This window comes from Juglans regia, chromosome 7 (assembly GCF_001411555.2).
Source record: "Juglans regia cultivar Chandler chromosome 7, Walnut 2.0, whole genome shotgun sequence".
Classification (NCBI taxonomy): domain Eukaryota; kingdom Viridiplantae; phylum Streptophyta; class Magnoliopsida; order Fagales; family Juglandaceae; genus Juglans; species Juglans regia.
In genome coordinates, this window is record NC_049907.1 from 49485214 (window position 1) to 49508402 (window position 23189).

General features: G+C 35.3%; 4 protein-coding genes across 10 annotated transcripts; 2 read left to right on the forward strand and 2 right to left on the reverse strand.

The window, feature by feature from the left end:
- Positions 1 to 1348: 1348 nt before the first annotated feature.
- LOC108997070 (pentatricopeptide repeat-containing protein At2g16880) lies at positions 1349 to 7732 on the reverse strand. 4 transcript variants are annotated; one of them, XM_018973176.2, is made up of 4 exons: positions 7517 to 7731; positions 2427 to 5155; positions 2009 to 2216; positions 1349 to 1876 (listed from the first exon to the last, which is right to left on the reverse strand). In XM_018973176.2, the coding sequence occupies exon 2, from the start codon at positions 4840 to 4842 to the stop codon at positions 2518 to 2520; it is 2325 nt and encodes a 774-aa protein (XP_018828721.2). In that variant the 5' UTR covers positions 4843 to 5155; positions 7517 to 7731; the 3' UTR covers positions 1349 to 1876; positions 2009 to 2216; positions 2427 to 2517. The 4 variants fall into 4 exon arrangements, with proteins under 4 accessions (XP_018828721.2, XP_035547782.1, XP_018828720.2 ...); XM_035691889.1 differs by having other exon boundaries at positions 1349 to 1904; XM_018973175.2 differs by having other exon boundaries at positions 1349 to 2216; positions 2415 to 5155; positions 7517 to 7732.
- A 3553-nt stretch (positions 7733 to 11285) lies between these two features.
- Positions 11286 to 13277, forward strand: LOC108997072. Of its 2 annotated transcripts, XR_001997129.2 has the most exons (4): positions 11286 to 11613; positions 11708 to 12053; positions 12485 to 12856; positions 12971 to 13277. XR_001997129.2 is itself a non-coding variant. In XM_018973179.2 (3 exons), exons 1-3 carry the CDS (start codon positions 11444 to 11446, stop codon positions 13034 to 13036), a joined length of 582 nt encoding a protein of 193 aa, XP_018828724.2. In that variant the 5' UTR covers positions 11295 to 11443; the 3' UTR covers positions 13037 to 13277. The 2 variants fall into 2 exon arrangements, 1 of the variants encoding a protein (XP_018828724.2); XM_018973179.2 differs by lacking the exon at positions 12485 to 12856 and having other exon boundaries at positions 11295 to 11613.
- A 2008-nt stretch (positions 13278 to 15285) lies between these two features.
- Positions 15286 to 17753, forward strand: LOC109020629 (40S ribosomal protein S23). Its single transcript, XM_019003136.2, has 4 exons — positions 15286 to 15453; positions 16609 to 16764; positions 16872 to 16998; positions 17311 to 17753. Exons 1-4 carry the CDS (start codon positions 15449 to 15451, stop codon positions 17449 to 17451), a joined length of 429 nt encoding a protein of 142 aa, XP_018858681.1. The 5' UTR covers positions 15286 to 15448; the 3' UTR covers positions 17452 to 17753.
- LOC109020628 lies at positions 17513 to 22654 on the reverse strand. Of its 3 annotated transcripts, none has more exons than XM_019003134.2 (9): positions 22511 to 22654; positions 21697 to 21873; positions 21382 to 21573; positions 21013 to 21276; positions 20712 to 20746; positions 20527 to 20619; positions 19995 to 20217; positions 19385 to 19893; positions 17513 to 19301 (listed from the first exon to the last, which is right to left on the reverse strand). In XM_019003134.2, the coding sequence occupies exons 1-9, from the start codon at positions 22548 to 22550 to the stop codon at positions 18735 to 18737; spliced, it is 2100 nt and encodes a 699-aa protein (XP_018858679.2). In that variant the 5' UTR covers positions 22551 to 22654; the 3' UTR covers positions 17513 to 18734. The 3 variants fall into 3 exon arrangements, with proteins under 3 accessions (XP_018858679.2, XP_035548293.1, XP_018858678.2); XM_035692400.1 differs by having other exon boundaries at positions 22417 to 22654; XM_019003133.2 differs by having other exon boundaries at positions 21697 to 22654.
- Between the last annotated feature and the right edge of the window lie 535 nt (positions 22655 to 23189).

The following is a 23189-nucleotide window of genomic DNA, read 5'->3' on the forward strand; positions in this document are numbered from 1 at the left end:
TTAATGCATGATATTAATTAATGGCTGAGATCAAAGAGCATTGCATTCTAGAATTCATTTAATTATTCATGAAATTAATTCATGTATCCTTAATGCAATATGATAAGCTAATTGATTATAATCAAGAAAAGAAAAGAATAATGTGGGCCCTAAGACAGCTATATATATATATATATTATATATATATATATATATATATAGGGGAAGAGAATGGAATAATATATAATATATGAATTTATTATATTGCCCGGAACAGACGTTACCCTTCCATCAAGTCACAAGACTAACACCTGAAATTAATGGATTCCCCCCACCCATCTTTTCATTTCCGCCAAAACAAGACAATAAAAATTTTCTTCACCGGACCAAAGTTTCTGTCCACTAAAAGTTGCTTAATTCCATGGAACATAACAGAGTCTTTGTTTGCTTGTAAGTGTGAAATGTGCCAAAAGGAATATGACTGACTGCCACATGGGCCAAATTCAACTGAATATGATCAAACTAACTAATTCTGACGTAATGCACAAGGAAGAACAAAGCACAGATCATGAGGAATTTTGATTCTAAAAGGAAGTCAAAACTCAAGACCCATCAAATTGCTTTTCGTCGTCATCTAAAAGTGCACAGTTTGTATAGGAATATTGCACAACCGAAGTAATATCATCATCTTTAAGACTTTTGCTACACAGTCTCCACCACTCTATATTTTTTTTAATTTTTTATTTTTTTTGAGTTTATTTTTTTTTAAATTATTTCCAATTTTCTATTTATTATTTATATAATAAATATTTAATAAAAGAAAAAAAATAATAAAAATTAAAAATAATGTGGAGTGTTAGAAAGTTATAAAAATTTATTCTTGCAAAGTAGCACTGAAGTCCAGCAAATTGCATCGGTACATTATCTTGAGTAACTTAAAAATCAACATCTCTGCGAAGAGAAATAAAGGATAAAGTCCCTTCTAATATATGTCGTGCTATACTCACTGTGGAGTGTTAGGCTACCGCCCAGCGATGATTGCTGGCGTGCGCCTATTATAAATTTATCTTCTTCTTTTTTTTTTCTTTCTTTTCTTTCATTTTTTTAACATATTTAAATATTTTTAAAAAATAAAAAAATATATACTAATATATTAAAAGTCATTTTCTTAATTATTAAATAAAAAATTTAAATACATAAACAGCCAAAGTGAAGAGCCAAACTCAAGCGACATACTAACATTTCTCTAAAGCTAAATGTCTTTTTTTTTCTTCTTGATTTTTTTTTCATACATTTTTTATATCATTAAATATTTCATAACGTCATTTAGAAAAACACTTATTTACTTAATCATTAAGTTAAAAAAAAGTCTCAGTGCTCGAGACCCATGCACAATCGAACCCCAAGCATTTCTCTCATAATATATGCATGTCACGTTTAGAAGGCACGTCAGCCAATTTCTGTCTTTTCCATTTTTCCCGTTTTCTGTACATGAACTTGGCAATTCTACAAAAATGTCGAAATAAATTACATGCGAAATTAAACATAACTTCAACGAAAAGAAGATAAATTATGAGACCAATGTATAGAAAGCACCACCTTGCATTGATCTTGATTGCAGTTTTGAGTGCTCCATTGTTTTATTGTAAGTCTCAAATGCACCCATTGGTATTAAATCCAGTAACCTTCCACTATTCCTGAAACGAGGGGATGCCGTTTAAGCTCGAGCTTATTGACAACCACAATGCTCTAACAATTAATAACAAGTCACTCTAGTAACTCATTTTCTGTCCTTTCTGGCCCAATCAATTTCAGTGGCACATTAGAGTTCTGCAGTTGAATCCTTCGAGTCTGGAAGATATCAGTGGCACATAGAGGTACCAAACAGGAAGACAACCTGCATTATATCCAAGCAATCTCAAGATCTGTTCTTGCCAAACACGTTGCTCTTGTCAGGGTTAGGAGAAAGTCTAGAGAGCTGCCAAAACACCTCAAGGCAATAAGCAACAAAGAGGACAGTTGGTTTCACCTTCACAGAAGATAAGGAGAGCATCAGCAAAGCACAAGGGAGGATATCTTTTACTCGTTCCTGCAGAGGTGGCTTTTATCTTAAGTAGAACATCCTCCTCTGCCTTGTGCCAAGCCATAGCTGCCAGAACATTATGCAGAAGTTGAGAAAACATCAAATCATCCATCAGCCCGTTTTCACCTTGAGCTATATCCTTTGTTGAGTGAGCCTGTAACATAGGTAATTCTTTTAATAAAGAATAAAAGAGGAAATAACTCACTCGGTATCATCGATTATCATCATATAACTGTAGCACCTCTTCTTACAGTTACATCACCTTCCAACATGAGTCAAATAGTATACAAATGATTTTTTAAACATCATCAGAACCATTTAAGTATTTGAAGTAATAAGAATGAAAAAGTACTTTAAAAAAAACCTGAATTTCTTCCCATCTATGTGCAAAGCCATGCAGAAGCATGGTGATGAGCAACACCATTGGATACCGTCCATAAGAGATGTAGGAGTCACTACATTCGAGCAGCCTTTGATATACTCTTTCGCCTCTTGATCAGCCCATCCATCAAATTAAATAAGGTTGATTTATTGAGGGTGACACCTTTTTGAGTCGATTCTTCATAAAAGCGCATTGCGTCCTTGTATTTCCCTTGAGTACACAGCTCACTGATCTGTTCTGAATAAGCAATAGAACTTGAATCAGATTCCTCTAGGGATTCGTGAGTTACCACATCTTCCTCGGGCCTTTGTGAGGGCTGATCATGTAGAGTTTCATTTTCAACCATTTTTGACATGAACTCCTCTGCTTCTTTAATCCTACCTGCATCTGTAAGCGCACCAAGGATGGCATTATATGTATACCGATCAGGCCCTAATTTCTTCTCTTCCATTTCTGCGAGAAGATCAAAAGCATCCTCAAATCTCCCTTCTTTACATAGACTCGATATCAATGTGTTGTAAGTAACTGCATCAATAGATTTCCCCTTCGAAATCCACGTGTTGAAAAGCTTAAGAGCCTTTTCCAGCATTCCCTCTCTACAAAGTCCATGGAGAAGAATATTACACGTAATTACATCCGGCTTAAATGAATTATCAACCATTTTGTTGTGGAACTGAAATGCTTTCTCAATGTCACCCTCCCGGCAATAACCATGTATAATTGTGTTGTATGTAGTTTCATCAGGGACAAAACCACTCTCTAGAAGCTCATTCAACTTGTCTATTGCTTGATCAGTTTTTCCAAACCGGCATAGCCCTCCAATTATAGTGTTATAGGTGATAATACTGGGAAGGATCCCTTTCTTTTTCAGTGAATCCCAAACCTCCAAGGCTTTGCTCGGCTTTTCATCCTTAAAGTATCCCATCATCAAAGTTCCATAACTTACCTCGTCAAGAATATAACCACGCTTACTGGCACCAGTAAGCAACTTGTATGCTTGGTCAAGCTTCTTCTCCCCACAAAGAGTGTGTAGAATAGTATTAAGGGTAACAACATCCATCTTCAAGCCTTTCCTACCCATCTCATCCATCATTCTAAACGCTTTCTCCATGTTCCCTGCTTTACAGTACCCATTTATCAAAGTATTGTAGGTAACACAATTGGGAGAAAACCCACTTTCTTCCATCTTCTTCACAGCATCACTTGCTTCATCCATTTTCCCTTCCTTATAAAACCACTTAACCATTATATTGTGAGTAACCGTATTTAGATTCACTCCCCTCTCACCCATTTCCTCAATCAAGTTAAATGCATCCGAACTGCTCTGCCACTCAAAACACCCATCAATCAGCGTGTTATATGTGACCACATCTGGCAACAACTTCAAATTCTCCATCTCATCTCTTAGCCTTAAAGCTTCTTCAATCTTACCCTCTTTACACAACCCCCAGATCAGCATATTATAAGTCCAAACATCCGGCAACAAGTTGTCCTGCGTCATCAACTCCATAATCTTTGCAGCGTCCTTCAACCACCCTAATTTACAATACCCACAGACCAATATGTTATACGTGTTCCTGTTTGGCAACAATCCTCTATTCTTCATATCCAGCAACAAGTCCCTCGCTTCCTTCAACCTCCCCTTTTTACAAAACGCGTCCAAAATCGTATTGTAAGTCACATTATCGGGTGAACAGCCAAAATCACCCATCTTATTAACCAAGTCCAAAGCTTCTCCAAACTTGTTCTCCAAACAATAGCCATATATCAAAATATTAAAACTGTTCGTATTTGGCTTCACTCCTAACTTAACAGCATCGTTAAAGACTTCCTTGCACAGGGCGATGGAATAAGAAGATGGGTGTCTTACCAGGGCATTGAGGAGAGTATTGCAGGTGAGTAACTTGGGAGGGAGGCGAAGCCGCTTCATCTTCTTGAAAATCTGCGCGGCGAGGTGGGGTTGTTTCAACTGGACGTAGGCACCAATGGAAGTGTCTAGAAGTGCTCTACAGGGCTTGGGGACCTCGGGACTAGGGTGGAGGATGAGGCGGTGCAACTGGTGCTGGCGATCAGAGGGGATGAAGGAGACAAGGAGGGACTTGGCGTCAGAGAATTTGCTGTGGGAGAAGAGGGAGGGGAGGATAGAGAGGACGCAATTAGGGGAGGCGGTGAGCGAGGGAGAGTGGGATTGGAGAAACCTGAAGAAGGAGAGGAGGGTGTAAGGACGGGAGGCTAGAGTTTTCGAGGAAAGGAGGGAAAGGAGGATGGGTTGGGTCAGGTGGGGAAGGTAGGGGGTCAGTGAATGGAGTGGGGCATTCGAGGAGGTCAGGATTTGGGCTATGGTTTGAAGGAGTTGTGGTTGGATTAATTGAGGCTTTGGAGGTGAGTGGGTATCCATGGAGTATCTAAAAGCGTGTTAGGGTTTTGGCATTTGGGCAATTGGGAGAGACAATGAGAGTGAGATAGTGTAGGGTTTCTCAGAGAAGAAGAAGAAGAATAATGGAGCCAGCCAATCAAATAAAAAACGACAACGTTGATATGTTCTTGTGGAAAAGGTACGTCATATAGTATAGATGAGGTTGTAGTAAATAAATCCTGTGAAAACGGCCCCGTCGTTTAATGTATTAAGTCCAGACTGATCCGTGGCTTACACCAATCGTTGTGTTGCCAGTGATTTAATCTCACACCAAATAATAGTCCATTGTCAATTCCTGCAGCCAAGAAATCAAAAAGCTCATTAACTAGTTTTGCATATTATATTCAAATAGAATATTAAAAGAGAGTACAGAAAATGAGTATTAAAATTGATGGTTTTATGTATAAAGATTGCAGCACCTCAAAATGGTCTTGAAATTAATGATGATACATCAAAATAATGTCAAGAAATGCACCCAAACAGTCCTAGATAGCTAAAGGGCAGTCATAGAAAAGATGCATATCAGACTCAATATCACCCAAAATAGTCCATTGTATGCTTGCAAATACATGTGCTAGTGTTTGGCATAAGTTTTATAAGTACAATTGATTAGGTGCAGCAATAACATTTGGCAAGAATCAAACATTTTATATGAGTTGAACTCAATAGTTTTCAATGAATAAAAGTATGCAACCAGATTTAACAAATGCATATAATAATAAAACTTATTCTTTATTTCAACATAGAACTTCCCAAGACTCTAGTTTTTCTTCTTATATTTATTTAATTTTCAATTTAGAAGGCAATTAATTATGATTATCCACCATTGTTCTTCAATTATGGTCATGAGATCTGACACTGTTTTAAAAGCTTCAATTGGGTTAATTATGATTTTCCTTCTTGAAGGACAGAAAATGCATTTGGATTCAAAGTGCTAGTTACTAGTATATAAGAGAAGAAATTAATACACATTGATTCAATAAGAATGATGTACTATTTAAAACTAATGTGGAATCCATGACTCAATTAATGCAACAGCTAGTGAGGCAACTTAGAACTTCTTGCCTGTCTGTTCAGAATTGACCAAGTAAATGCATTTAATTCACAGAGTATAAAACCTCCTGTTTTCTCAGACATAATTTTCTATCTTGTTTTAATTGAGATTGTGTCCAATATATTGCAAGACAACAAACAAAAGCTTTATGAAAGATTAGCCTTGCTTAAAATGATGTCCAATATATATCTAAACCATCAGCAGAGCAACAATATGTCAGTAGCTTTGTTGTCTATCAAGTTATAGAAGTATCATTTTTTTGTAGGTAAGTTGATATTATATTTAGTTGAAACAATCTGGAAATGATTTAACATAACAGATTGAGCTGATATATAAGGAAAAGTTGGATTTCAAAGTTCATGTGAAGATTCACAGCAAAAATCAGCATATGTAAAATCCACAGAAACAAGTTAGGGGTGTAACCGGTCCGGTTTTAGACAAAATTTAGGACCGAACCGGTATGTACCGGTTTTGCATTTTCAAAAACCGATTACACACCGGTTACCCCCCTAAACCGGTACTTCTGGTTTTACCGGTTTCAGTCCGGTTTTAATCATCTACCAAAAAAAAATTCTGCCATAAAAAAACTGCTCCCATGTAAAAAATCTGCTGCCATAAAAAATGTGCGATAAAAAAATCTGCTATAAAAATATAAAATCTGATATTAAAAAAAAAAAAAACCGTAACAACAAAATAAACCCTAAATCAGAAGCTCATTAAAGTTTTTACAATATGCAGTTATGCACATATTGATGCCAGTTCACAAAAAATACACAAAAAAAAAAAAAGAAGGATCAACCAAAACTGACTTTTTTTTATAAGTGTTCAATGGACACCAAATAAATTGATATAAAGGAATCTCAAGTATATGAATTGCAACGACAAGCCAAAAGGGCAAAGTACCCTACCTCTCGTTACATAGCACAAGAGAAAAAGCTTTTGGGTTCCTTATATCAATACACAGAATAAAGATTAATAGAGAAAGAAAAATCATCAATGAAATAACAGAAAAATCAAATAGAGAATACACACAGTGCAAGAAAGATCATAAAGAATACACACAAAAAGAATACACTTAGAATAAACACATAAAGAAATTCAAATAGAGAATACACACAATGCAGGAAAACATTGTAATGATTCAAGAAAACACAGAACACGCAAGAAACCAAACCAGTAGAATAACTGATTGACATCCATGCAACCCAAAAAAATTTATCAGGTTCAAATCTACTAACAGATATATATGAACAAACAAACAAAATTACCCACAAAAACAAAAAGGAAATAAATGAAGCTATTTTCAGCTGGATGGGGAACCATACACGTTCATCCTCGATGGGGAGCTATACAACATCTATAAACCCTAAATCCTAAAATATCAAATATCAAATTATACCTTCCACAATTATAAAATACAGATTCAGCTTGATGGGGAGCTATACAAAAAAAACTATAAAATATAAACCCTAATCAGATTTCGAAATCTGTAAAAAAACCCTAAATGAAATGAATCAATTAGCAATGAATTGAAATATTGTGATGATTCATGAAGTAAATGTAAGATTCTGAAAATTAAAAAGCATATATATGTTCACATACCGATTAGCTCGCCGAGAGAGGGGAAAACAATATCTGTGATTCTGTAGCCTCGGGAACAACTGGACGCGGAGTATAACAGAACGGACCAACAGTGTCGACGGCGAGGGGCTGTTGACAGCGTGAGAGACGGCTGCGGGGACTCGGGGACTCGGGAGGCAGGGCAGAGATGGTCGAGCGGGGAGGGAAGGAGGGGAGGGGGGGGTTGGTGGTATGTAATTGTAATAGCCCCATTAAACGACGCCATTTGGCCTTTGGGACTAAAATTTAGTCTATATGCATAATATATATATATATATATAATATACAGTATAGTTTATATATAGTATATATTATAATACTAACTATATATTATACTATTATAGTGATGCTATCATAATAATACTATATACTATACTATACTAATACTATTATAGTTATATATATATTTTGTTATAGTGATTTAACCTATTAAAAAAAATTATAGTGATTTATATCTAATACTACAGTATAGTATTAGTTATAGTGATTTAGTATAACTATATTAGTATAAGTATAACTATAGCTTATATTAAACTATTAGTATTAGTATCTATATTAGGATTAGTTATATAATATATTAAATTATATAATAGTATCAATATTAGACTATTAGTATAGCTATATATTAGTAATAGTTATATATTAGTATTAGTTATAGTGATTTAGTATAAATATATTAGTATAAGTATAACTATAGCTATAGTGAGTTTGTTAATTGTTATAGTGAGTTTAATTTATTATAACTATATTATTAATAGTATTATAGTATTAGTATAGTAATTTATTATAGTGATAGTATTAATATAGTAATTGAGTATTAATAATTAGTATTAACTAAGTACTATATCATTATTTTATATGTGATTATTTAGCTATATATAATATATCAATATAATTAGTTATATATTAGTATAGCTATAAATAAAGTGTTATTAATAATTTAAATATATATTTTATGTTGAAAGCATATGATAAATTAAATTTTCATATTTAAGATTAAACTTTTATTCTGTAAATTATAATAACATTATCTTATATATAATTATATTAATAACATACGATCAAACAAATTACAAATGTTCATATTTAAAATTAACATTTTATGTTATAATTTATAAATTATAATGTGAAATTATTTCATATATAATTATATATTATATATAAAAAATATTTTGTATAATATTAATTTTGTATAAAATTTATATATATATAATTTTGTTTTTCCCAACGGACCGGTCTGGTCTTGGAAACCATGGAACCAGGTCCGGCCAGTTTTACGGTTACAAGATCTAGTCCCGGACCGAACATGTTCAAAATCGGTCCGGTCTGATTTTCCAATTCAAATTTACACCCCTAAATATATATATACTTTAGACTTAAGAGGAAAGAAAAATGGTTGCATGGATCATGTTGAGTGCACTAAAGGGCGGATTCAAAAATTTTGTTAGTTTTTTTTATCAATAAATAATAATTTTATTAAAATAGGCAAAGCCAAGTATATGAGACATATACAAGAGCCACACCTATGTATGAGTGTTTAAAGATACAAGGAAATCATGTACGTTCATGCTATTAAAGTCTATTACAATCGATCAATGGAATAAACTATGAAGAAATAAAATTATAATCTCGTCTATTGTCTGTTCACAATTCTCAAAACTTCGTCATTTCTCTCCATCTATATGCATCGCCATAGATAGATCGGTATCATCTTCTACGTAGCTGCAATTGGAGTATTACCTCAGATGCTTTGCCAGCTAACCAAAAAATCCATAACCCTTCCTCTCCAAGAATTTTGTTAGTTGAGACGAATTTCTAAACTGTTACTTAACATGGATAAATAATTACTTGGATTAAGCGAATACATCAAAAGTGAGAACTCTAGTTGTAGTAATCGGGTAAAGACGGACTTATGAAATTCATAATTTTGTAAACTTAACAAGGCTAGAATGTCATTTTTTTTATTGCCTGTGGTATATACAGTTGGTAAAGCTCTAATAATGTTGTGGTTAGAAAAAGTCATAAGATTTACCCTCAAAAGACTTGGAGAGCTAAGAACAAGTTTTATATTAAGGATTGTTCAAGAAACAAGAACGGGCTTCCCATTTTTTATTGTTACAAAAAGTTACTGTTGTGCAACTAATGCTGCTGATCTCATGCTATATATCGTTTTGTTTCACCTTTGGCACCTCCTTTTTTTATTGCCACTTCCTTTTTTTTTCACAGCCTAGTTTTATTTACCCATCCGATTACGAATTTGTTCTTCTACCTTTTGTATTGGATGAAAACCATTATTCTTTCATATGGTTTAACAGAGAGAATGCAACCCCAGACAAGGTCAAAGAAGCACATAGAAGAGTCATGGTCGCCAACCATCCTGATGCAGGTGGTAGCCATTACCTAGCTTCCAAAATTAATGAATTAAGCTAAAGATGTGATGCTTGGAAATACAAAGAGTAGTGGATCTGCGTTCTTATAATCCTATTGAAAGATTCTTTGATTTTGCAATCCAACGAACGAAAATCGTCCTCTCCTTTCATTCATAATCTTTAACTTTTAAAGGTCATGCTTGCCCATGAACCTTTGTGACTATTTTGAGGTCCAGGAATGGAATTCCCAGACATTGCTTGTCGATTGTCAGCCATATATGCTTGTAAGATAATTCAAAGATTAATTTATCATGTTCCTTAGCATAATATGGAAGAAAAAACTAGACAATTCAAAATTTGGCGAGGATTGCATGTATGCTTGCCTTATAATTAGAGCTTAATTTTAATGGATGTCAACTATATTACCTATTTTTTATCGGCGTGTTTGTTTTTACAGATTAGTTGAGATGAAATGAATTGAGATTAAACTTAAAAATTGAAAAAAATATTATTAAAAAATATATATTTTTATATTATTTTATTTTGTATAGAAATTTAAAAAAATTATAATGATTAGATGAGATGTGATGAGTTGAGAGTAATTATGAAAACAAACGAGACAATATCAAACTTGTTCTTTTTATATTTCTTTTTTATTTTTGGAAATGGAAAGCAATCTGAATTCTTTCGAGAGAATCTGGATTCTGGTGTAAGATAATGGATTTTGAACGTTTTATTTTGTTCAGTTCTATTATAGCAATAAGCAAATAGTTCGTAGCCATATCTTTTTCTTTTATTATTTATGGAATGAAGCATCTTATTTTCCCAATCACAAAGCAAGCAACGACCATGTGGAAATGAAATAAGAATCCTCTTCAAAAAAAAAAAAGAATCTCAAGCAATGACTTGCATCCGACAAAATGCATGTATATCGAATATAATAAATATTAATAATAAAAAATATTATGATTTTTTTATTTCTTTTAAATATTTAAAATTATTAAAAAAATTTATATAAAAAAAAAATAGAAATACACTTACTACATCCCAACGGGAGCGGGGACTCAAATCTAGCATTTTCCATTACTTATTCGTTTTAAAATAATTAAAAATAAAAAACAGTGGGACTGAAAACAATTGGCTCTCGTTTTTACTCGTGTAAGCAGCACAAGCCGCATGAATGCAACATGTCAGTCCATAATAGCCCCTCTCAAGGAGAACGAAAGCTGATCGATCGGATGCTATTATTTTTTAAAGACATCAAGATAAGACCCAAATGAACTTACTTTGGCAAATAAATCCTGAACACCGAATCATGTACTAAATCCTTTCGAAGAAATTTTAATGCGAAATGAAACTTAAGATACTCAGATGGAATTTTTGGTTTTTTAATCTGAATTACATCCGTTAATACGACTGTCCGTATCACGAAAAATGTTTAAAACAACATTATTATTTCAAATCCGTCCTTGAACCGTTGGACTCCTCGTCTGTGTCTGTCTCTCTCTCTCTCTCTCTCTCTCTCAAAGTGGGTGGGAAAATGGATGGCTCTGGTGACTCAAAGCCGGCGCCAGAGGTGATAGAGCTGCAGCCAATCGAAGCCACTCCGGCGAGCTTCGAAGAGTACGGCCAAGTCATCGAGGCTTCGTCCGACGGCGACGAGTTCGGACCCCAAGATGCTCAACTAGACCTCAGTCACGGCGTTCCCAGGTAAAATTACTAACAAACATGATAAGGCTCGCTCTTCTTTTTGCCTAAAATATGTTTAGAGGAATCTGTGATGGTGGAATGCTTATATTAACAGGTTTTACATTATGCAACTCAAAAACCGACGACTTAAGTTCTCTACAATCACGCATCACGCAAGTGTGACCCAATGCCTTGGTTCGGTCGGTGGTCATGTTTGGTATCTTGGAATTGCTAAGCCGTCCATCGTGGACGGCATTGAAAAAGACAAGGATGACACGGGCAGGAACATTCTGCAATCTCCTTGTGGTCATTTCTATGTGCCTCCTGCTGTCGAGGATGTCCGCGTTTTCAGGGTTGCGGGTACCAAATTTCTTAAGCTGAACCGAGGGACATGGCATGCTGGGCCACTGTTTAAGGATCATACAATGGCCTTTTACAATTTAGAGTTGAGCAACACCAATGTGAGCTTTCTCTCTGAACTAATTCTTGTTTTTTACATGCCTTTAGGAGAATATGCAAAAGCTACGTAGGAATTTGATTGTGTATATCCATTTATTTGTTTTCAAGATTAGCTTTAGGACTCCCCTGATTAGAACATTTAAGTTTTACCCCGTCAGGAATTTGGGGATATTTATTTCCCTCCTCTGGTCAGTGAACATTCAATTGGAATTCCAGAAGTTGATTGAAGTCGGCATTATTGTAGATGTAATCAATCAAGCTGATGATACGCCTTTGTGAAGCAAATTCTGCGTATACCCAAACCTGTGTGTTCTCATTGATGTACATGTCACGTGTGTGTTTATGTTCTAGTACTCGTTTTCTTGTCTTTGCTTTGGATGAAGTTGCAAAAATGTATGTAATCATCTTGGTTTGTATATTTTGTTAACGTCAGGTTGCAAACAAGCTAGAGTGAATTACTGGCAAGTATTGAAGCCATGGTTGGTATGCTAAATCTAATGGAGTTGGTCTTTATTAGCTCAAGTTCAGAAGAATTAGGATCCTATTGAAGAAAGGCAAGAGTGTGTAGATTCACTTATATAGCCTTAAAAGGGAAATGATCAATACAAAAAAGGCAAAAACCTAGACCAGGAGCTGATTATTATGGTTGGACTAGCTATAGTTTTGCTTCATTGCAATGCCATGAACTAAGGGAACAGAAGATTCTGGCTGGCTTGACCCCTTTTTCTATGTATCTTAATGTATAGTCCGTCTGGTAACATTGTATGCCTCTCAGTATTACAGTTACTTTGCTCTATTTTGTGAGGTGCGTTCATCAACCCAAGGCCTTTCAGCTGTACTCTGTTTCTAGACATGACATGCTATTACATACAAGTATGTTTAACTTGAGGACATGTTGTAATTTCTATTTCCGGTGTAGGTGGTTGATCACACGACACACAGCTTCATCCGCGAAAACGGAGTGATCTTTTCCATCAATGACTAGTTAACTTTCAACTGCTCTGTTGTCAGCATATGTTACTGCTATTCCAGATGGTATGTATTACGATATAATCACACAATAAAATGCCAAAGGAATAATCTAGATATCTCACACAAATGCACTCATCTTGCTTTCTCTTTAATGCCTAGTGTATACAATCGTGCTTTATTTTCCCTATGGACTCTAGATGGATAGATACCCTTCTGAATTTTTCAACCTTAATGAAGTTCGTGCAATAGCCTAAGACAGATAGCAAAATCCCACAATTATTCTTTGGTTGGAATATATGATTTTTCTTCAACAAAACAAGACATGCCTGAAATTTAGTAAATCGTGTAAAAAGTTTGTCAACTTGCATTAATAATGAAGTTGGTAGGACAAAGTATCTTTACAAAAACTAGAAGTTCCTTATTATCTAACTTGGATAAGGTAGTCTCTCTAAACGTCTATAGAAAAGCAATCAGCTCCTTTGTTTATCAAGTGGATGCAAGCACAAAGTGGTGAACATATGTCCTTTTTGGCAACAAAAAGAGACTAAACTCCAAATATGATATGAATAACGATAACGATATAATTCTTTTACGGTCTATTTTTTTAATCAACTAAAATTTTATATGACTGACTAACTAGCATTCATTCAGATAAAATTGTAAAAGGACTTTTGTCTAGGAAACTTCCGATGAGATTTCTCACGGGGATTCTCAAGGAACTCTTCTGTGAATTAGATGGTAATAGCATGTCCCAACCTCGCTATGTTTTGGTTTTTTTTAACATAAATATATAAATCTACATATTGTTTTAAGCTCAAACGATCATGACTTTTTCTATTTTTCTAATAAAATATATAAAAAAAAAAGGATAATCGGAGGTAACTTTTTTTACTTGAACTCAATTATACTAGAAAAAATTTATGCTCGACATGGTGTGTAAAGTACTTATAATAAAGTGTTTACATAAACCCGGTATAATTTAATTTGAAAAATATGAATTTTATAAATTAAATATTATTATTTAAATGATGTGGATAATCTACTTTATACATCAACTTAAGAATCTTTTATTAGCACCAAGTGTCACGTATCGATTCAAGAATAAGATAACTTGTTATAATAACACCCAATCCGTTGAGAACATGATAGTATTAAAATAAAATAAAAATACTAGTTTGTCTCCGCCAAAGTGCCCCCACTTTGCCCCATAGTGCAATTTTTTTAAGTAAATCTAGAAACAAGTCTCAAATGTACAACCATTTTATAAAAATGAGTGATCAATCAATAAAAAATGAAAATTTCAAACTTTTCGTGATGGGGTCTATTTTTTTATAAACGTATTACACTAAGCTTGTGCATTTGAAGCTTGTATATATTATTTTTCATTTTTTTTGTTTGGAAAATACTAATTTCCCTCCACCCCCAAAATGTTAAGATGTGCAAATGTTGTGCATTCTTTTTTTATTATTATAGATAAATTTTAAACTCACACAAAAATATCATTATCTTTTAATAATAAAATATATTTTTTATTATTAAAAAAAAAATCCATTAGATGTAACCTATAAGCATCCTTATTGTCTTGGCCAAAGTCTAATGATAGTTAAACTTTACTCAATACGTGCCAAAAAAATCACTACATTGGATTAGGTATTGCTATAAAATTTTAGACTTCAACTACAGTAATTCTCCAAATTTGTAGGTAAACAGTAGGTTAGCACATAGCCAAATATTAAAATATTCAATTCTTACTCATCTCACAAAATATATAAATATTTGTTGTAATTAAGAAATTTGTTTCGATTTATTATTATTATATATAAAATGTGATAAAAATAAATTAATTAGTTAATATTAATTAGAATATTAATTATTAAGTTAATTATAATATAATAATTATTAATATTAATTTAATATTTAATAAATATGATAAATATTAATATTAATTTAATTAGAATATAATTATTATTAACATTTAATTAGTAGAACTATAAAATGTGATAAAAATAAATTAAATAAAAGTTATTAAATTAATAATATTTTATTATTATGTAGAGTAAATAAAAAATATAATATAAAAATTAAATTTAAATAAAATAAAATAGATAAATATATAGATATTAGCTAAATTTTAAACATACATTTTGCCCAACGAGATGCTCTAATAAATCTCGATCTCCAGTCGTTGGATGAACCGATGAACTCCGAAAGAACCGCTTTCTTTTTAAAAAGAAGAGGGACCGATCCGTAATAATTTACAAAGATTTGTAACATTCCCGTCAATTGGAGTAACGTAAGCTTCCAAACAGATATTTATATCACGCACAACGAATTCCAGGATTAGGGTTTCACCAGCCGGCACTTCCTCTCTGCTTCCAGCTCCCAATCCCTTTGCTATAGTCGAGGAACCTGCTACTCAGCCACCATGGGGTGAGTATTTTACCTCCCTTTTACTATTTTTCCAGCCTAAATTTCTCGACAATCTTCACTAATTTCTTTTTCATATATTATACCTTTGTTTTTTTAGTTATGGTTCTTATTGTTGGGTTAAAGGTACTCAGTAAATTGAAATAACGCGTATAGCGCTTTAGCTTTGCGTTCTAAGCAACCAAAAATTTATTTAAATTGTATTTTTATCTCTTTTTTTTTAATTGAACTTTGTATGTTTCGTTGCTTTGTATATGGAAGTTCTCGAGTGTTCATACCAGGTAGCGTACTAAGCTTGTTTTCTACGGTGCCATTAGTTGGTTCGGATGATTCATGTTGGCGTTTGAAGTACTTTGGCTTTTTAGTTAATGCGTGAAAGTATAAATAAAACTGAGTATTAGTCTAATAGAAAATGTCTTATGTTAATGAGTCTAATCTAACTTAATGCAAGCCCCGTAGAATCATTCATGGTGCGCAAGGTGATGCCCACGGATATTCCTTTGTAAAAGGACGTGGAAAGAACTGAACTCTGAGGATACTTTGTTTTTCGTGGGTGATGCCTAGGAGGATGGTGGATCTTCTAGCTTATTATAATAGTCTAGATGGCAGTCCTTATGTGGCTGCTGTTTGGACGATGATTCCTTTATGTCATGTTTGGCTTGAAATGAATGAGAGGAGCTACAAAGCTCCCTGGAGCATTCTTTGGATGAGCTTAGAAATCTTTTATTACACACTTTATTTATTTCTTTGGTTTTCTGCTATTGTACTCAACGTAACTAGCGTTAATGACTTTCTTCTATCATTTTCTAGTGCCTAGATTATAATTAGGTGTTTTCTTGTGTATACTTCCTGTTTACGTGGGCACCCTTCGTTATCTTTCAGTAAAACTATTTTTTACCTAATAAAAAAGACTGTCGAAACTGCCAACCTCTATTTGGGATCACTTCACTGCTACTTTAAGTGCTAATCTTATATGCCTCTCGATCTTACTGGTAAATCATTATTTATTGATCTGTACCATGGGTTTACGATTGTTAATTTGGTGCATTGTTTTGGCGATCAATAAATTAAAGAAAATGCTTGTGTTGTGAATATATTTAGGTGTTTTCTTTTGTATACTCCTTGTGTACGTGGGCATCACCTATTCATGTTATGCAGGAAGACTCGTGGAATGGGAGCTGGTCGTAAGCTCAAATCCCATCGTAGAAGGCAGAGGTGGGCTGACAAGTCATATAAGAAGTCCCACCTGGGAAATGAGTGGAAAAAACCATTTGCTGGATCATCCCATGCAAAAGGCATTGTCCTAGAAAAGATGTGAGATTATTTTTACTGCCTCTCTTGTTTCATGAAATATTTTCTGCAGGTGGCATCAACTCACTGTGGGAACTAAATATTTAAATATTTAATATTGGTCGATGCAGTGGCATTGAGGCTAAGCAGCCAAACTCTGCTATCAGAAAATGTGCTCGTGTTCAGCTGATCAAGAATGGAAAAAAGATCGCAGCTTTTGTACCTAATGATGGTTGCTTGAACTACATTGAGGAGAATGTAAGTGATGAAAAGCGCCCCCCCCCCCAGTGTCACCCAAGAAAGAGTAAAAAACACAGAGGGAGAAGCTGAATTTTTTAATGTTTTTACTTCCCAAATCGTAACTCATTCCAATTTGATGTCAAATATTGCTCCAAGGTGTAAACTACTTTTGACCCTTGGAAAAAAGGCTGAATACATGCTAGATAAGCTGAATGGTTGCTTGACTTCCGTAGAGACGTGCATTGAGGGTTTTAGAACGTGTAATTTCCACTATTAATATTGGAATGTTCCCCTTCTCTGTTTGATACATCCCTGGTTTGTTTGGTGCAGGATGAGGTATTGATTGCTGGATTTGGGCGAAAGGGACATGCTGTGGGAGATATCCCTGGAGTTAGATTCAAGGTTGTGAAGGTATCTGGTGTGTCTCTGCTGGCTCTCTTCAAGGAGAAAAAGGAAAAGCCAAGGTCATAGGTTCATTGTGGGGAGGCCTTCCGTCTTCGACCTCTTTTATTTTATCTCACTTCTCTTTTTGGTTGTTGATGCTTGGTATTCAAAGGGTACTGCTTGCAGCAAGTATTCGGTAAGAAGTTTCTACGCGAGTTGTTTACTAGCTACTTTACAACCTAGTTCTGTCCTTAAAAATTCAAATTTTGGAAATTTAGTGCTGATTATTTTTAGGAAGACCTGGTCGGTAACTTCCTGGATTTTGTCCCAATTGAAATTCGTCTCTTGTACATTTTATTAAGAACAGCTCCTATGAAGCCTTTTCCTTAGAGACCAACTTCATGGAAAACATGAGTAAAAATAAATAAAGAAAGAAAAAAGCGAAGAACAATTCGATGGGCCCATCATTGGGCTGGCTGCAAATCACCTTGTTCTGAGGTGGGCTTCTGCACCCCAAAATGTTGTGGCTGACCACCCACCACACCTCTCGGTATGCAGACAACTCGGGCAATTGGGCGGATATTCCTCTTTCTTTAACAAAAGAAAAGATAGTTTTATGTATATTTGATTCAACTGCAATCGAGTCTATTTTATTCATTAGTAAATTAAAAAAACTGATACGGAAGGGTCTAGATGCCGATTGCATCAAGAAATGATATGTTGTGATTCCTAGTGAATTCCCAGCTTATTTTCCTTGGGTATCCTCCTCAAATTGAGAAACTGAATTCTTTTTTCTTTCTGCTTATATCCTCAACTTGAATTATAGATCTGTATAGAGTATGGTGCCTTAGAATTAGCATGATATAAATTGTACCAATGGATTGCAGTTGAAAAGCAAATAATTCTACGATTGGGCTTCTTTGACCCAACAGAGCTCGGGGTTTTCAATTTACAAGATAAACTAGAAAGATTAACTATGTATTGTTTGCATTCGAGGCCAAGGTATTGACAGCAACTTCAAATCATCAGAGACCAAAGATGATCAACCACAATGCGGCGGTTATGGTCTCGCGTCCCATCATCTAAACGCAATTTTGTCCGGCTTCTGCCACATTTCCGTCTACTCCTGCAAGGGCAAAATTTATGCCTCGTCTTCACTTTTCTTCTACTTTCTTTCACACGATTATTCTATTGGCTGCTCAAATAATCCCCTTATATTGTGAAAGAAATCTTAGACGGCCAAGGAGAACTTGGGATCGGTTCAGCTTCAACATGATCGTCAGAACAGCGTTTTATTATTGTTATAAATAAAGGTCCCCCCGCTCTGGATAAAAGAGTGTTACCAACTTACCGATGCATGGCTTGGAGAATTACTGAAGATGATGAGCAGTAAGTGAGGATCCCCTCTTCTCTCTTAGCTCTATCACCATCTCACTGTTGAGATCAAAGGCTCCAATACGTGTACCTAAACTATCGACCTGTTTTTTGACACCACAAAAATTTTCCTTCTCGTCTTCAACGACTGCATGCAACTTCGTTGCAGGAGATCGTACGCTGGAATCTTCACACTTTCTTGAAGATCGCTGCTTGGCCTTTAGGGAGCCCTGATCCTCACACGCTGCGCCCATTTTGCTCAAACTCTTAGCTTTCAAGCGATGTTTGTCGCCCATTCTGCCGGGTAATTTATTCTGAGCTCTGGAAGTTGTGGCGAAACTATCTTTCATGGAGGCAGATGCTTGGAGGAAACCATTTTCTGCTTCCCCGAACTGCAAAGGATGTGAAGGCCCTTTTAATTTTCTTGTAGGTTGAAGCTTGCCATATTCTTCTCTGTTGCCATCTCCATCAGGGTTGTTACCGGTTCCACTTTTAGATGAAGTGCTTAGTACAACCGAATGAAACTGTGGACCTCGATGTAATATCGGCGTTGTTGAATTTTCCTGGAAATTAATAACAAAATAAAACCAAAAGAAACACTTGATGATAGATAACAACTATAACCAGGACAAAAATAAACACTAACCGCATCAAAAAATCCAATCTTTGGCGATGGCCTTTTAAGACATGAGGGTTTGCTATTTCTTAAAACATCTAACGGGCCAGGGCTACTTTCTGCTAAAATTTTCTGGGAAACTTGAAACGGAGAACTTTGTTCCCGGCTTTCACAGCCAACGTGGTATTCATCATGCTGATGGGTCTCCATTGTAGTATCAGACCATGCTGTAGACTTATTTGATCCTTGTTTCGTCGTGGAAGTTGAAGATGATTCCAACGAGCATCCATCAATGGAGCTAACCGGTGATGTACATGAGGTGGAAACCAAATTGGCACGCTCAGTACCAGTTCCTCTCAAATAGCTTAAAGGAGATTTGATATCAGTTGCAGAGCAATAGAACCTGCTGTGTGGGGAACTAGAAACTGCGGATTCAGTTATGGCAGTGGGAGAACTCAACAAAGATGACTGAAGACAACTACGGATCCCACTTGATGAGAGCCCCAGATAAGGTTTCTTTAAAACGGTCAAACAGGCCCCTGTAACAAGTATATGAACACATCAAATTCCAGATCAAAGCTAATTGAAGAGGCATTCCTGTTTTGAGCAATCAAAATCTGATACTGCTGTTAATTCATACCAGATGTGGCTTTCAGAGTTGGAGTTTCCAATTTGACATGGTTTGGACCCAAAGAAGCCCTTTTGGCAAGAGCTTTCAAAGTTTGCCCAGTCCGACCTGATATCTTTGGGGGCTTGAGGGATGATGAAAGATGCGGCTCTCCATTTTTCGCTGCATGCTTTGGATTGAATTTCCCAATTCCAGTCGCACATTTTGGATTGTGTACTCCAGTGCCAGCACCATGCTTTAATTAATAAAATAGTCAGTTAGATCACATTTCAAAAGACATGATCTCCTTCAATCAAAACTAAAGTTAGCTGGATCGTATTTTTGAAAAAATCACGCTCATTTATACCGGCTTTGTTCACCTAGGCATCACCCAAGGTAATGGATCGTCGCCTGCAGAACGACCCTTCAATGAGTGGCTGCAGATAAAACTTACCATTAACTTGGGTTATGCCAACTTCAATAAAAGCGGCTCCCACAATGAGGCAAGTAATATGCAACGGCATGAAAATAAATAGCCAATTCAATCCACTCAATTGATACATGCCTGAGATTGAGCTGAAACAGAGGACTCATATGCGACCCTCCCTAAGCCACGTCTGGCGAAACTATTCCCTCTGGAAGTCGGCGCGTGTTTCATCTGAAATATCAAATACAATAACTCCATTAAAAACAGTGTTTACCATCATCGAAAGAATAATGGTACAACCTAAAAATCATACAAGAAATTACCCGAACTTGAGAGGAATGATCATCTTTCTTTGACGCTGTGAAGAATCAGTAGTACAAGCAAATGTTTACCATTAACAAATAGACAAAATTGAAAAAAAAAACAAAAAACAAAAAACAAAACAAAATATCTTTTAAACAGAGCACCAGTGAAAGTATGTGTCTCTCACATGAGGTACATATACAGAAAGAGGAGTGCTATTTATTGCGCACATGCTGTAGTTCAAGTACAGGTGGGCGGGCGGCATTGCTTCTTTTGAGACACTCGATGAAAACATATATGAAAACGGCAGTTTTTACTTACAGTGGACATTTTTCATGTGTCTTCCTCTATGCAAATTGGAACTAGGAGTTGTTGCATTGGATACTTGAGTTAATTTATGTGCAGCTGCTCTTATGTCTTCAAACAGATCCATCTCAAGGCTTGCTAAAGGGGAGCCATCACTGTCTACAGTAGAGTTTGATTCAGCAGACCTCCATAGCTCTTCTTCAATCCCAGGAAGTGGATGTGATTCAAAATTCTTGAATCCTTCATTTATTATAGACAATTCCTCAGGCTCCAGAACTCCTGAGCATGTAGAAATAAGATTGTTGAGCAAATATAGGTAATAAACCAGATATATACAAACGTTTGAAGACAATCATACAATGGTTTCTTAGCCACAAAATCTACCTGCACTAGTGAAAAAGGCTCTATCCCAAGCTAAACTTTTGCGAAGATTGGATTTGCAAATTCCATTTGTCCTTTCTGCTTCCAGTGACTCAAACGGCACAACCTTCTGTTCCTCGTTCCCAAGTAAGTCAACTGAATTTCCTGTATTACCGAATTTAAGTGTCTGGAACAACTCTTCCGGGTCCAGAACTCCTGAGAAATGTACAGAACCAACTTCAAAACTACTGATTTGCCAGAATCAATGTACTGGGAAATTCTCATAATTATCAATAAAAATCCTTTTTTTTTTTGGTTCTTCCAGCATAATAAGCGTACCAGGACTTGTGAAAAAGGCACTATCCCAAGCCAAACTCTTGCGAATATTATACTTTGGCTTTGTTTGTAAACATTCACTGTCCATTTTCCCACCTACGTTTGGCCAGTTGTCGATAGTTTGAGGACTCCCGGCCTCAAACACAGAAAAACCATCAACCTTCTGTCTGGTATCCGGAACTGCAGCCAGTTTTGAGTTCAAGCACCATAGCAATAAAGAAACAAGGGTCATGGAAAGAGGGTAAAAACAATAATCACGGTCAAATTGACAACTATTTTTCCATCCAGCAAACCAATCACAATGATCCGAGACACTCAGAAATCAGAAAGAAGGAGATAAATATATAAAGGAAGAAACTGCAGATTATCAAAATAAATTGATTTTCTTTCCTACTGAGTAAATTGAATTAGCTATAAGGTTAAAACAATTAACAGAAACAAAGAAAGATGCTGATAACATATATAATTAACTACTGAACCGTAGTTTTACACGGATTTTCTTCTGCGAATCTTGGTGGTCTTCATTCGAAAGTCCAAAGCTGATTAGATAAATGTTTAAACCACATGATTATCCTTAAAATCATTGGTAGCGGAATAGGCCGCATATGAACCATGATTTTTCAATAAAGCGACCACAATTCGAACTAATGATCGGTTGCTTTCTGCTGTGAAAGACGTAGGGAAAGAAAACAAAAATAGAAGAAAAATAAGAACTATACACACGGTAGTTCGTTTCATTGATCGGACCCAACAGATGACACATTCATCAAATTAATCGATGCAGGAAGTACCGCGTTCTTTAAACAAAGAGTTAGACCTGAGAATTGAAGTTCTTGAAAATCGTTTTCAGACGCCATAGCAAATGATTGGAGCTCTTCTTGTACTTCGAGATTCTTCTAGTCGTGATTGAGAGAGTGAGATAGAGGGAAATGGGAGTAGATTGGGAGGGAAAATTTTGAAATTTCAAGGAAAAGCGGAATTGTAAAAATATTTGGTCATCAACTTTGATTTTAAAGAGTGATTAGGGGAGAGATATGAAAACGACCATTTGTCCTTCCTGAGGGAGCGGAAAATCGGAAGTGATTTCATCACCGTTGTGGGAAGATTTGTGGGACACGGGCAAATTAAAAGAGAGAATAAACGTAGAGAATGTGTGGAAACGATTCGTTTCACGTGCTTGTGAAACCGTGCGATTAATCAGATAAGTTAGGGTGAGCAATTAGAAGGGTGCAACCCGGGTGAAGAAATTGTTCGTACGTAAATGTAACGTCTAGCACGGGAGCTGAAGTTATTTGGAAAAAAAAAAAAGACCAAATTTCAAACTCGAATAATTGGGGTTTCAATTCTCAATCATTATTAACCCGAATAAAGAAAATAAATAAATAAATCTCATCGTTGGGTGCTGAGTAGAAAAAGAAAAAGTGCCTTAAATTTTGAAATCTTTCAAATTACAACCCCTCAAAAAGTATATTCCTAAAGAAAAAACTCAAGGCCGG